Raw genomic sequence first — 13,256 nt, 5'->3', positions numbered from 1 at the left:
ATTCCTTCCAGGAATGAATGAATGTTCTAATTTCTTTACTTCATTACTAATGCTTGTTATTGTTGTTTATTATAGCCATGCTAGTAAGTGTGAAATGGTATCTTATTGTTGTTTGGATTTACTAGAAGTGAATGATACTGAGCATCTCTAATTATGTTAGCTTGTTCATCTGTTGAAATATTTACTAAGCTCCTTCCCCTTGACAGGAATACATGTGTAAATGTAAGACTGTCCATGCCCTGAAGGAGATCCTAGCCTCATAGAGGAAATAAGTCCTAGCTGCCTTCTTTTTTATATATCATGACAAAGTTATTTTCTGTAGTATACCTTTAATTATAAATGCATTACTTTTATGAATTAGATTCTACTTCATATAGCATCTTGATTTTTGTTTTTAGCAGTGCTGGCTTTTGAACTCAGTGCTTCAAGCTTGCTAGGCAGGTACTCTACCTCGTAAGCCATATCTCCAGCTTGATTTTGTTTTAAAATGCAGAATTTAAGGGCTGAGGGTATGGCTCAAGTAGTAGAGCACTGGATAGCAAGTACAAGGCCCTGAGTTCAAATCCCAGTACCAAAAAAAGCAACAACAACAAAAGCACAGTATTGACTATTGCCAGAATAATTTAAAATGCAAATCAGTATTGACTATATTTACAGTTGGTTATTTCTTAAATTGCATGCATCAGCCTGAAGAAAATGTCTTATTTTTATATGTGTGTATTATCTACATGTTCAGAGTACATTTAGAGTTCAAATCTACTCTCTCTCTCTCTCTCTAGGGTTATTATATTATGCTGGACATGGTTATGAAAATTTTGGGAACAGCTTCATGGTTCCTGTTGATGCTCCAAATCCATATAGGTCTGAAAATTGTCTGTGTGTACAAAGTATACTGAAATTAATGCAAGAAAAAGAAACTGGACTCAATGTGTTCTTGTTGGACATGTGTAGGAAAAGGTAAAATTTCTCATCTTTATTGAACAAATTAAACCTAAGGCAAACCTGCGAGATGCTAAGAGCCATTTGAGTTTATAAATTTCTGATTATACATTGAAACTGAAAGCAGACTAGAGGAAAATATATTTTGACTATGGATACCCAATTTTTTTTTTAACTCTTTTCCTGGTTGCTGTAGAACAAAAGAACTAAAACACAAGGTATCTACTCATACTATAAGGAGTCACTCTTCTGCATGCCTATACATGTCTCCTGTCACTGCAGTTATTCCTTCAGGAATTAACAAAATCACACCCATAGTTAGGGCATGTGAACACTAACTAGTCTTTCCTGGTCCTGCAAATGTTGAAAGTGTATGTTTAAAGTCTTAGTTCCCATGTATCTGCCATTGCATCCCTAAGAAGGAGAACCAGTGATAATTCCTTGCAGGTTTACTATTTTTTGCTTGCTAAGCATTTACTAATCAAAATCCAATGCCAGAGCTCAAATGCAATTTCAATTTTAAAGCTTACAAAAAAGCCAGGCATGTTGGTGCACATATGTATACCTGCATCTAGAGACTGAGGCAAGAAGATCTCAAGTTCGAGGTCAGCCTGAACTGCATAGCAATATCCTGTCTCAAAAAAATAATAATAATATTAATGAAAGATATGATTGTTTATAAGGAGCCCTGGATCATTTTTGGTAGATGTGTTACTGACTAGATGAAAGAATTTTGAGTCTGTAATTTTAATTATGTATACTAAGATGGTACTATATTTGTAATTATTTTCTTTGAAGAATATTGTTTAACTTTTCACATTTTTATCTGCCCTTCTCTCCTTCCCCCACTTTTCAATAGAAATGACTATGATGATACCATTCCAATCTTGGATGCACTAAAAGTCACTGCCAATATTGTGTTTGGATATGCCACGTAAGAAAACTTTTATGTTGAGACTCCTTCATCCTTTGATGTTAGATTGGAGACATAGAAGTATCCATAGACATCTAGGCATAAATTGACTCCTTGATGTTCTTGATAGAAAGCTTTCAATAATTGACTTTAGCACTTCTTGGTATCTTATCACTAAACACCAATGCATTTTGTTCCTGCTTAAAGATTAACTCTTAAATTAGGAATGTCATTCAAAGGGCAGAGGAGAGAATGAGGTCATCATTGTGTGTGGACATCTCAGTGTTTGCTTCTTCCAAATCTATTTTTTTTAGCTTTACTGGAGTTTGAACTCAGCCTCACACTTGCTAGGCAGGTGCTCTACCATTTAAGCCACACCTCCAGTCCTAAAAATCTCTTTTTAAAAAGCTTCTATTTCCTGGGTGCTGGTGGCTCACACCTGTAATCTTAACTACTCAAGAGGCAGAGATCAGGAGGACCACAGTTTGAACCCAGCACAGCAGAGTTGACAAGACCCTATCTTGAAAATACCCAACTCAAAAAACCAGGCTGGCACAGTGGCTTAAGGTGTATAGGCCCTGAATTTAAACCTCAGTACCTCAAATAAAAAAACAAAACAGAAACACCTAACATTTTTATTGGATATTGGATATTGACAAATTATAAGTGTATGTATTTATGGAGCACAAAGTGATGAAATGTATACAGTGTGAAATGACAGAATCAAGCTAATTAATGTATCCATCGCCTTAGGTATTTACTCCTGTTTAACAGAAGCACTTTGCCCTTTGACCAGCATCTCTCCTCTCCTTGTACTTCTTGGCTTCTAGTTACCACCATTCTGCCTTCTGCTCCTATGTATTTGATTTTTTTACCTTCCACATGTAAGAAAGAACCTGCAGCATTTGTTTCTCTGTGCCTGACTTACTCCACTGATTTCTCTTGGTGTTTTTAAGGTGTCAAGGAGCAGAAGCATTTGAAATCCAGCATTCTGGACTGGCAAATGGAATCTTCATGAAATTTTTAAAAGATAGATTATTAGAAGACAAGAAAATTACTGTGTTACTAGATGAAGTTGCAGAAGGTGAAGTTTTTTAGAGAGGGGAAGACAAGCCTACGCAGTAGTTACTGTTGGTGATTGCTTTATTCTTACTGGTACTGTGTAGATTGGGAATCAACATTTTATTTTATACAGCAATTTTTAATGTAATGTGCAACACCCCTTCTGCTATTTCATTCCTTCCTTCTTCCCCTGCTGACTTAGCTGAATACCATCTGTGCAGCATCACTTAGGTGACAGGGCTGACCCCAGACACAGTGGTGAAATAAAGTTTAATCCTCAGAGCTCTACCTTGTTTCTATGCCTAGTGCCTTGCTGCTGCCAGTCTGCTTGTTTGGGGGGAAAAAAGTCCAGTGAGCAGTTTCTTTGACACCCTGCTGGAAAAAACCAAGGTCATTCTTTTCTTGATGAATGTAGTAGTTTTCAAATCTTGCTTTAAGAACATGATCCTAGAGCTCTAACACCATGTCCTCCTTGACTTTTTGTCATCTTCTCTGCCTGCTGGTACAGTACTGATGCCCATGTCCCGGCCCAGTGAATACTTGTTGCATCTGTACACTGCAACGTGTTTTTTGAAGTGCACTTTTATAAGCCAGACCAAAAGGAAGGTAACTCTTGCAAACTACAAATACTAGAAAATGGAGTTTCATGGATGATCCAGAGATTATAAGAATATTTCACTAACAGTTGTTATATTTATTTTCATGTTTTTATCAGTGTAGATGTTTTAGCTAGGCCACATGACTTAACCACTTTCCTATTTAACATAGCCAGGGCTTTGGACTTCCTCCCACCCTTGGTTCAGCCAGAAGTTCTGCTTTTATCTTGTTTTGCATATTGGGCTTCCCTTTAAGCTTTCATTTGAAGAAAAGGTCCTACTGCTTTAAAATAAGTAAAACCCTTGGATTGTGACAGTTACTTTTAAACTGAGGTCCACTAAGGTGCTTCAGAACCTCTAAACTGTTTTAATTTCATTTTAAAGTATGTTTTAACTACTTTAAAACCTAAAAAATACCATGCTCACTGATAAATCTACCAGTTTGCCACAGCAATAAATGGCATCCTAGTGTGTGTTGTTAGTATATCTGAACTTCATATAAACTTAATGGAAAGTTTTGTTTTTTTCTGATCGTTTTCAGACCTGCCATGTCTTCTTAATTAAAATTGCCTAAGCAATTACAAAACTACAGTATATATGTATCACACTTAATTCATTGCCATGCACATTGTTCACATCATGGGTAATAGCCAACCAGTTATACAAAATAAGTAAAGGCTTGATAGAATTATGATAATACAATATAGTTAAATATAGCATTTATTTTGAGTCTTGGGTGTTTTATTTCTGACCTTTTTTGTTTGGTAGTGAGAAGCAAAAGTAGTAGTGGTAACAAATTGTTCACAAGTCATCCAACTTTGAAATAAAAACATTTCTGCTCCTCCCTTTGCATCTTCTAGATTAGTTAAAAATATTCAGAGAAGCTGGGCTTGGTGGTACATGCCTATAATCCCAATACTTAGGACATGGGAGCAGGAGGATCAGGAGTTTGAGGTCAGTCTGGGCTGCATAGTGAGTTCTAGGACAGCCTGAGCTATATAGTGAGCTATATAGAGCTGTAAAATTAAAACATATATTGGGGATAAGGGGGGAAGTATAAACCAAGCAGTTGAAGGGGAAGAAAAAAAAAACTTGCCAATTTTAACTGTGCTAACAAATTATGAAGTAATTCCTTGTTGTGATAAGCTACTGTTGTCAGGCTACAGCCATAGATTTTTTTTCTTTTCTTTTTTTTTTAAACTATTCAAGACCTTATTAAGTTGACTAAAATGGCAAAATGAGTGCTTACTAATTTAGTGTGTCAGTATGGTTTTCAGGTGCCAGAAAAACATCTTGCTATATAAACTCATGGATCTGCTAGCAGAAAATATTTAGTGAGTTAATTATTTCTAGAAACAAAAGTATCCATGAAAGTACTTCTGAGAGTTTTTATTGTAAATGGGTGTTCAGTATAAACCCAGGACTTCACTAGTAACCTGTGTCTAATTATGCATCCTGTCTCTTCCCTGGTCCCACTTTTGTAATAACCACTGTTCTGAATTTTCTTGATAATTCCCTCAATATTCTTCTTAAGTTGTTTCATTGAGTTTATATATGTTCCCAAAAAGTATCTGTATTTGTGTTCAGATTGTTTAACTTTATAAAAAGAAATTACGCTTTATGCAGCCTCCAAGTAGCTGGCACTACAGGCACCTGCCACTTTACCTGGCTTAACTTCATTTTTACATTATTAATAATATATAGAAGTAGGATAAATAAGCTAATTTATTCAAACCAAAAATATGAAGTTTTGTCAGTGTACAAAAATCTGTAACTAAAATGTGTTGTATGAAAATATTACATTACAAAAACATGGTTATAATATTTCTGTTAAGTCCAAAACCTAAGACATTGGTATGTGCTTTACAAATACTTACACGAGTAAAAATAAAATCATGCGTGGGAATATACATGCTACTTTGGGTAATGGTTACTGCAAAGTGAAAGAAAGGAGGCGACGGTGCTTTGGCCAGACAGGTGGTTTTAACACATTATTTCCTGTTTTAAAAATAAAGACATCTAGGACTGGGGGGTAGTCAAGTGGTAGAGCACTTGCCCAGCCAGTGCAAGGCACCGAGTTCAAAGCTCAGTACCACCAAAAATTAAAAATAAACTAAATGTAGCATGTTGTCTTAATTTTCTCATACAGAGGCAATCATTTGTTTTTCTAACTAGGGCATCACGCTTGCTAGACAGATACTCTATCACTTGAGCAACATATCCAGCCCTTTTTGCTTTAGTTATTTTTCAGACAGTGTCTTGCCCAGGCCAACCTGGACTGCAATCCTCCTATTTACACCTGCATAGCTGGGATGACAGGCACACACCACAACACCTGGCTTGTTGGGTGAGATGGGGATCTTGCTAACTTTTTGCTCAGGCTGTCCTCGAACCATGATCTGACCTCTGCCTCTGAATAGCCAGAATTACAGCCATTACCCATGTCTGCCCCCTAGGTGAATGTACTTCTTGACACAGTATGGACATAGAATTATGACTATATCCTTTTAGAAAAGAAACATGCTTTCATCTCTTAGGAACTGGTGTGATATTTTCATATGTTTGCTCACTACCGTATCACCAGCACCTTGAGCTGTGCATGGCACATAGTAGGTGTTTAGTAAGTATTGTTAATAGATTATTTTGAGAGTATAACCTTATTTATAAGCATGTTCTTGGCCTAAATATTTAAAACATGAGAAAAAATTGAAGTCTTAAAAGTAATATTTCTTATTTTTTAGATATGGGTAAATGTCACCTTACCAAAGGCAGACAGGCTCTAGAGATTCGAAGCAGTTTGTCTGAAAAGAGAGCACTCACTGATCCAATTCAGGGGACAGCTTGTTCTGCAGAATCTCTGGTGCGGAATCTGCAGTGGGCCAAGGCACATGGTATGGTAAAGTCTTTCTTCTGAGATCTTTCTCCCATAAACTTATTTTCAATCCTAAATAATAGCCCTCTGCCCAATTTAGAGTGAAAAGGTCTTGGCATTGTAGGCAAATCCAAAACTAAGCAAATGTTTCAATTGTAGATATTATACTGATTTGTTTAATGTTAGAAATGTCAAACTTTTTAGCCCATTGTTTATACCGTTGGTAAAATTTAAGTGATGTTTAATTCTTCTGTTTTTCAAATGAGTGAATTTTTATTTGTCTAGTATGCAGTCCTTTGTCTTCTCCTGTACTGTCACTGTTGAAGTGTGCAGCTGTGGAGAGTCAGGTCTAGGCTCTGACCCCAATTTAGCAAATTGTAAACTTGTTGTCTGTAGGATTACTGAGATTAAGAGCTCACCTGTGGAGATGAGCATGGCTCGTAAACGTTACTGTCATTCTCTGTGTGACACTTGATCAGTGGGTGGGGGATAACAAAAGAAGATGAAGTGAAAAATCATACTGGTAGCTTAATTACTTTGTGGTAATTCTCCATGATTTAGTGAAAAGATTTTGGATTGTCTATAAGTCCCCAAATATCTATTCTGTGAAAAGCTTATTAGAAATAATTTCAAAATAATTGTATTTATTGAACTCCTCCTATAAGGTATCTTTTTATAATACTTTGTTGTTCTTTGGATATATTTTTGGTAAACTAACATGTTAGAACACGTTAAAAGTTAAAGTGCTGTAGATATATTATCTTGGCATTCCAGATAATTACAAAATAATTGAAATTGAATGTCTTTTCTGCAAAAGAAATCTAAACAAAAAAGTAAAATTGTAATGGGATAAGGATTAACAGTAAGGGCTTGGAGACATAGCTCGGTATGTTTAGGTAGAACATGTCTCTACCTAACATGCATAAGGCCCTAGTATATTTCCAGCACCACAAAATAAGATAAAAGAATAAAGATCAACAGTAAGCAAAACCTTTTTTAAAATGAAACGTGGTGGTGCATATCTGAAATCCTGGCACTTAGGAGGCTGAAGCAAGAGGATCTCAAGTTCGGTGAGACCCCATCTCTCTGGGATGGGTAGGGGACTAAAAGGTCAAATAGAAGGTATTTGTAACAAATTTAATAAGTAGGTAAGCTTGGTTTTTTTTGTTGTTTTATTTTCTTGGTGAGATTGGGGTTTGAACTCAGGATTTCGTGCTTGCAGAGCAGGTGCTCTACCACTTGAGCCACGCCTTCACTGACTTTGAAGATGGGGTCTCGAAAACTATTTGCCCAGACTGGCCTTGAACTATGATCCTCCCAAGCACAGCCTCCAAAGTCACTAGAATTATAGGGAGAACCACCTGCATCCAGCCAAGGAGGTTTTTTTCTCACTAAATATACAAATGGTGCAAGTTCAGTAATTCTCACAGAAATGTATTTATAATTAAGAAGGAAATAGCAAATGTAAATAGTCATTAAAGAAAGTTAAGTAGTATATTTCTTTTTTATTGCATCAAATAGACAAACATTTTACAAATTTTCCTTCTTTTGGAACTGCCATAATGAAACTACATATTTATATTCCATGTAAATTGAAAACAGTTTGTCTTGTATGTAAGGAACCATCAAATATCTCTGTTCAACAATCCTAGAAGCATTAGATACATTTAAGAAATATTGACTGATAGAAAAACAGTAAGATCCAGGAATCATACAGCTATTCAAGAGTAGTAGAATGATTAAAATTAACATTATTGTGTGGTGATTTGATGACAGTATGATTTATTACAAAATTACATCATGGTGGAGTAACTCAAGCATAAGAGTTCAAATCCCACTGCTGTAAAAAAAAAAAAAAATTATAATATGGTACTAGGATGTAACTTAGTAGCAGAGCAGCAGAGCACTTGCTTAGAATGCACAAGGCCCTGCCTGGGTTTCAATCCCATCACCACCAAAAAAAAATATCTGTTAGTCTGTCAATAAAGATTGAGGTATCAGTGAAATACTTGTATGTTTTTGATTACCACTACAAATATATATGCAGATGAACAGAAACTGTAGTAGAGGAAAGATTTGATTTGTTTAGTCAGCAGAAAAGGTTTTTAAGCAAAAGAAAGGCTATAAACATATTCTGCCTCATATAGGATATTTGCTGTTTATCAGAAAATTTACCAGCCACTCTTCATATAAATTTTTATAAGTTGTTCTTATTGCTATTTTCCAGAACTTCCAGAAAGTATGTGTCTTAAATTTCAATGTGGTGTTCAGATTCAATTAGGATTTGCAGCAGAGTTTTCCAATGTCATGATAATCTATACAAGTATAGTCCACAAACCACCTGAGATAATAATGTGTGATGCTTATGTTACCGATTTCCCACTTGTAAGTCTCTCTTTTTTTCTTTTATTTAAGACACAGTGATATGTTCTTACTTATTAAAGACTGATCTTTTGAGCTGAGGATGTTAACCCAGTCGTAGACCACTTGCCCAGCACCGGTGTGGTCCTGGGTTCCATCTCTAGCTCCACAAAAAAAAAAAATTACCTAAATGTGTAAAAATTTGAAGTTGATGATAAATATAAAGGAAACATTTATATGAATGTGTGTGTGTATATATATGTGTGTATATATATATATATATATATAATGTTTCTTTGTAGTTTAGTAACACCAATCATATTTAATAATTCCCAAAATACCTTAAATTTGCCAAATTTATAAATGTCTAAAGTTCCCTAAATAGGATATCAGATGTGAAAGAAGAAAATATACTCACTATTCCTATGTCAAGAGTAATTATCTTTTAAAGATTATTTCCAATATAAGTTAATATAACAATGGAATACTTGCTTGTCAAGTTATGATAGCATATTGGAAGAACGTAAATCTAGTTCTGTTCTTTCCAAACATTTATTTATTGTATTTATTTTGTCTTGGTCTAAAGAATCCAATAAATAGTCCCCTTCTTATAGACAATTTGACAAATTGAGCAAGAACAAAGAAAAAATCACTTTTATTACTTACAGCGGTTTCATCAAGGGTATTGCTTTGTGAGAGGAAATGATGTAGCACAGAACAGAAGCAGGCAGGCTTGCCCTGTCCCCCATCACAGCAGCACTGCACAGGGTAGGCCACCCTGGAAGCATCCATGTGCTTCCCTTTGAGGAGCTGAACACCTCTTTGTCCTTCAAAGGTGGCTTGACTCTAAAAGAAGAAAAAGGAAAGTGCAAACTTTAGCTCGCTTATTTATTCTTTAGATATGCTAAGTATAAAAATCCCCCTACACCTTCTCAAAGTAATAATAAAGATGGAAAGAATTCAGGAGTCAAATACTAATGGGTCTCAAGTTTCTTGAAAAGGAAACTTGAGTAGGATAAAAAGTGTTTCAAGGAATAGTTTAAAAAGAAACTATCCTTTCAGAGCTAACTTTATGTTTTAAATGTATTAGTGTAGAATTTAGAATTCCTACTATGACCATAGAATGTTGTTTTCATGTTTCATTAGTCATGGATAAGGTATTATTACCTACTTAGGTAGAAACTCATGAGAGAGCAAAGCTATTAAAATGTTTATGTCATAAACATGACTTCTATTGGTTTCATTATTAACATTCACTGATTTTTTTTTTAACAGGACCTAGATATTGATCCAAAACATGCAAATAAAGGGACTCCTGAAGAAACTGGCAGCTATTTAGTATCAAAGGAACTTCCCAAGCACTGCCTCTATACTAGACTCAGTTCACTGCAGAAACTAAAGGTTACTACTTTTCCTGATTATAGCTACTAATGAAAAACTATATGAAACTGAGTATTGAATGTGTCATAGTCTATAAATGTCTTATTGGGTATTAAATCAAAATTTTTCTCCATATTATTGAAAAGTTTTAAAAATAGAGCATATTCTATTTTTAAATATCTTAGTATTTTCAAATAATGATTTCCTTTTTGCTTTACAAAATAGAGCAAATTAGAATTGGACTTTCTTTGTAATTTTTTAGTTCTAGTTAACATAAACAGGCTAACTGCACATGGTAAACTTTCTAATATAAGCATATTCTTGCAAAAATTGAATGTTTAGCTTATTTATAGCTGCCTGACCATAGAATGCAGCCAAAACTTGGAATTAAATAGGCACCTTACAGTTACATGAGGACAACATACACCTGTTGTTACTTGTTCTTAGACAAACTACTTAGTCTTTTCTCTCAGAGAGGCCACTACCTGATTCAGTTATTACCTCATAATATGTTTTAAATATCTTAAGCTTCTGACATAGGTGTAAAGACAGATCATTTTTATATTAAAGAACATCCCATCTCCAGTAATAGGGAAGGATAAGGTTCCAAAGCCCCACTGCTTGGAACTCCTTTTCACTCTACATCAAGACTATAAGTTCTCTGTGATTTTGATTACTTAACCTTAGAACTCTTGTTGTACCAAACTCCTGAGTATTAAGTGAAGGAAAAGGAAGATTGCTTGATTTAGGGGAGATGGAGAGAATGCCTTCAGGATTTGGAACCTGGGAAAGAGTTGGGGGGAGGGGGTAATATTTTAAGATATTTTTTCACAGTTGATAAAAATGATAAACTTTTTTCTTTGCCTTTTTAGGAACATTTGATCTTCACAGTATGTTTATCTTATCAGTACTTGGGACTGGAAGACACAGTGGAGGAGAAGCAGGAAGTGAATGTGGGAAAGCCTCTTATTGCTAAGTTAGACATGCACCGAGGTGTGGGCAGAAAGACTTGCTTTCCAACGTGTCTTATGTCAGATGCTCCTTACCACAGCACCACACCCACCTCAGGGGTAGCAGGCCATTATCATTCATCTCAAGACTCATTCCATGGTGTCTACCATTCACATCTTGCTAATTCAGACAGTGTTATGCCACCAGACAGGTGTCATTGCAGCCGGACTCCAAATGCCTTTATTTCAAGTTATCCCACCCACCACTACTCATGTCAGTTTGGTAGAAGTAACGTGCCAGTTGAGACAACTGATGAAATGCCATTCAGTTTCTCTGATAGGCTCAGAATTTCTGAAAAGTGACCTTGTTTTTGAAAATTAGTCTAATTGCTGGTTACCTCATGTGAATAAAATGAGGCATTGTGAAAAGACAAATATGTATATATAGAAAGAAAATGTTCAACAACTGATTCATCATAGGCTCAAGACTTTGAGATGTTGTAATCATAATATTTAATCACAGACTTCCTCTTAACTCTTTTTTTCTATTTTAAGACTGAGAATTGCTTAGTTCTGTAAGAATGAAATATGGTATTTGAGAATGTAGCTCAGTGGTAGAGCACTTACCTAGCATGCGTGAAGCTAGTATCCCCACCACTGGAAAAAAAAAAAAAAAGAATGAAGTGTACATGTGTGTATACATAACAAAAATATGATCCCCAGCACCACAAATTTTTTTTTCATTTTGACCACTCAGAAGTAAGAGCAATGGAGATTGCATTATTATAGAATAAGCCATATTTTTAGTACAGAAAGGACCCTCTTGATCATCTGGCTTAACCAAGTTTTATTATTGGGAGAACTAGATAGAGCACCTTGTCTAAGCTGGAGTTGGCACCATAGCTGACACTTCCAGACACTTCTAGTCCATTGTTCTACTACCTACTGCCATCCAGACAGGTTCTGAGACAGGTTTTATTTTTGTAGACAAGTCAAAAGATAGATATCTATATCTGCATATTTTCTTGTAGAATGTATAAATTTTAGTTCTTGATTATAGGGCTTTGCTGCAAGGGTCAGGTTTGCATATAAATCTTACATAGAACAAGCTGAAATTTTTTGTTCATATGCTTATGAAACCACATGAGGTGATGAAATATTTATGTTTAAAGCTAGACAGCAGAGGTTAAGAATAGAGATGTAAACTGGATGGTTTTGACTGCTGCTTATCTGAATCTTCAAACATTGAAATTGTTGTCTTTGATAATATGTATTTCTTTTTTAACTTTTCTGGCCTTAGGAGATATCCTTAGCACTTTTTGTTATACCCTAAAGCAGGCTTAAAAGACAAGTAGGAATAACTTGACAACTGATAATAAAAAGGTTGATTTCTAAAAGTTTCACAAAAACAATCCCAGTCCCCCATGATTTCACTACTGCATTCTACCAAACATTAAAATTAGCACCAGCTGTTCCCAATTAGCAAACTCTTCCCAAAAAGCAACACTTCCCAGCTCATCCTATGAACCACTGTTAACCTGACACCAAAACCAAAGACATCATACAAAAAAAGGAACCTGAGATCAATATCCATTATGAATACTAACTCAAAAAATCACTAAAAAAACACTATCAAGCTGAATCTGCAAAATATAAAGAGGATTATATACCATGATCAAGTGGGATTTATCCCAAGAACAGGTTGGTTTAACATCCAAAAATTTAAGTTAATATACAGTTGATGGTCACTATTCACAATAGTTATGTGAATAGCTATTCACACTCCATTGTGTGTGTGTAACATTTTCTTAATCCATTCATCAGTTGTATGGCAGCTGGGTTGTTTGCGTATCTTGACTATTGTGAATAGTGTTGCAATAAACATTGATGTACAAGTGTCTTTCTTGTATCCTGACTTATATTTCCTTTGGGTATATGTCCAGAAGCAGTATCACTGGATCATATGGCAGTTCTTTATTTTTAGTTTTTAAAGAACTCTCCATACTGCTTTCCATAATAGCTGTACTAATTTACATTCCCATCAACAGTGTATAAGAGTTCCTCTTTAATCTCATCCTCACCAACATTTGTTGTTTGTGTTCTTGATGATAGCCATTTTAATTTGGGTGGGATGAAATTAGTGTAGTTTTGACTTGAATTTTTTTTATGGCCAGGGAAGTTGA

The 13,256-nt window shown here is 35.2% G+C and overlaps 1 protein-coding gene across 4 annotated transcripts in view; it reads left to right on the top strand.

The window, feature by feature from the left end:
- The window catches only part of Malt1 (MALT1 paracaspase), a 51,221-nt gene extending 38,248 nt beyond the window's left edge, over positions 1 to 12,973 (top strand). For all 4 annotated transcript variants that reach the window (XM_074069729.1, XM_074069730.1, XM_020170531.2 and 1 more), the window contains 7 exons: positions 780 to 957; positions 1,799 to 1,873; positions 2,809 to 2,936; positions 6,252 to 6,401; positions 8,610 to 8,767; positions 10,019 to 10,144; positions 10,996 to 12,973. In XM_074069729.1, the coding sequence (XP_073925830.1) occupies positions 780 to 957; positions 1,799 to 1,873; positions 2,809 to 2,936; positions 6,252 to 6,401; positions 8,610 to 8,767; positions 10,019 to 10,144; positions 10,996 to 11,436 (1,256 nt within the window). In that variant the 3' untranslated portion in view covers positions 11,437 to 12,973. The remainder of the gene's footprint in view (positions 1 to 779; positions 958 to 1,798; positions 1,874 to 2,808; positions 2,937 to 6,251; positions 6,402 to 8,609; positions 8,768 to 10,018; positions 10,145 to 10,995) is intronic.
- Positions 12,974 to 13,256: the final 283 nt, after the last annotated feature.

This window comes from Castor canadensis, chromosome 4 (genome assembly GCF_047511655.1).
Source record: "Castor canadensis chromosome 4, mCasCan1.hap1v2, whole genome shotgun sequence".
NCBI classification, from domain to species: domain Eukaryota; kingdom Metazoa; phylum Chordata; class Mammalia; order Rodentia; family Castoridae; genus Castor; species Castor canadensis.
This window is presented reverse-complemented; position numbering and strand designations above follow the sequence as displayed.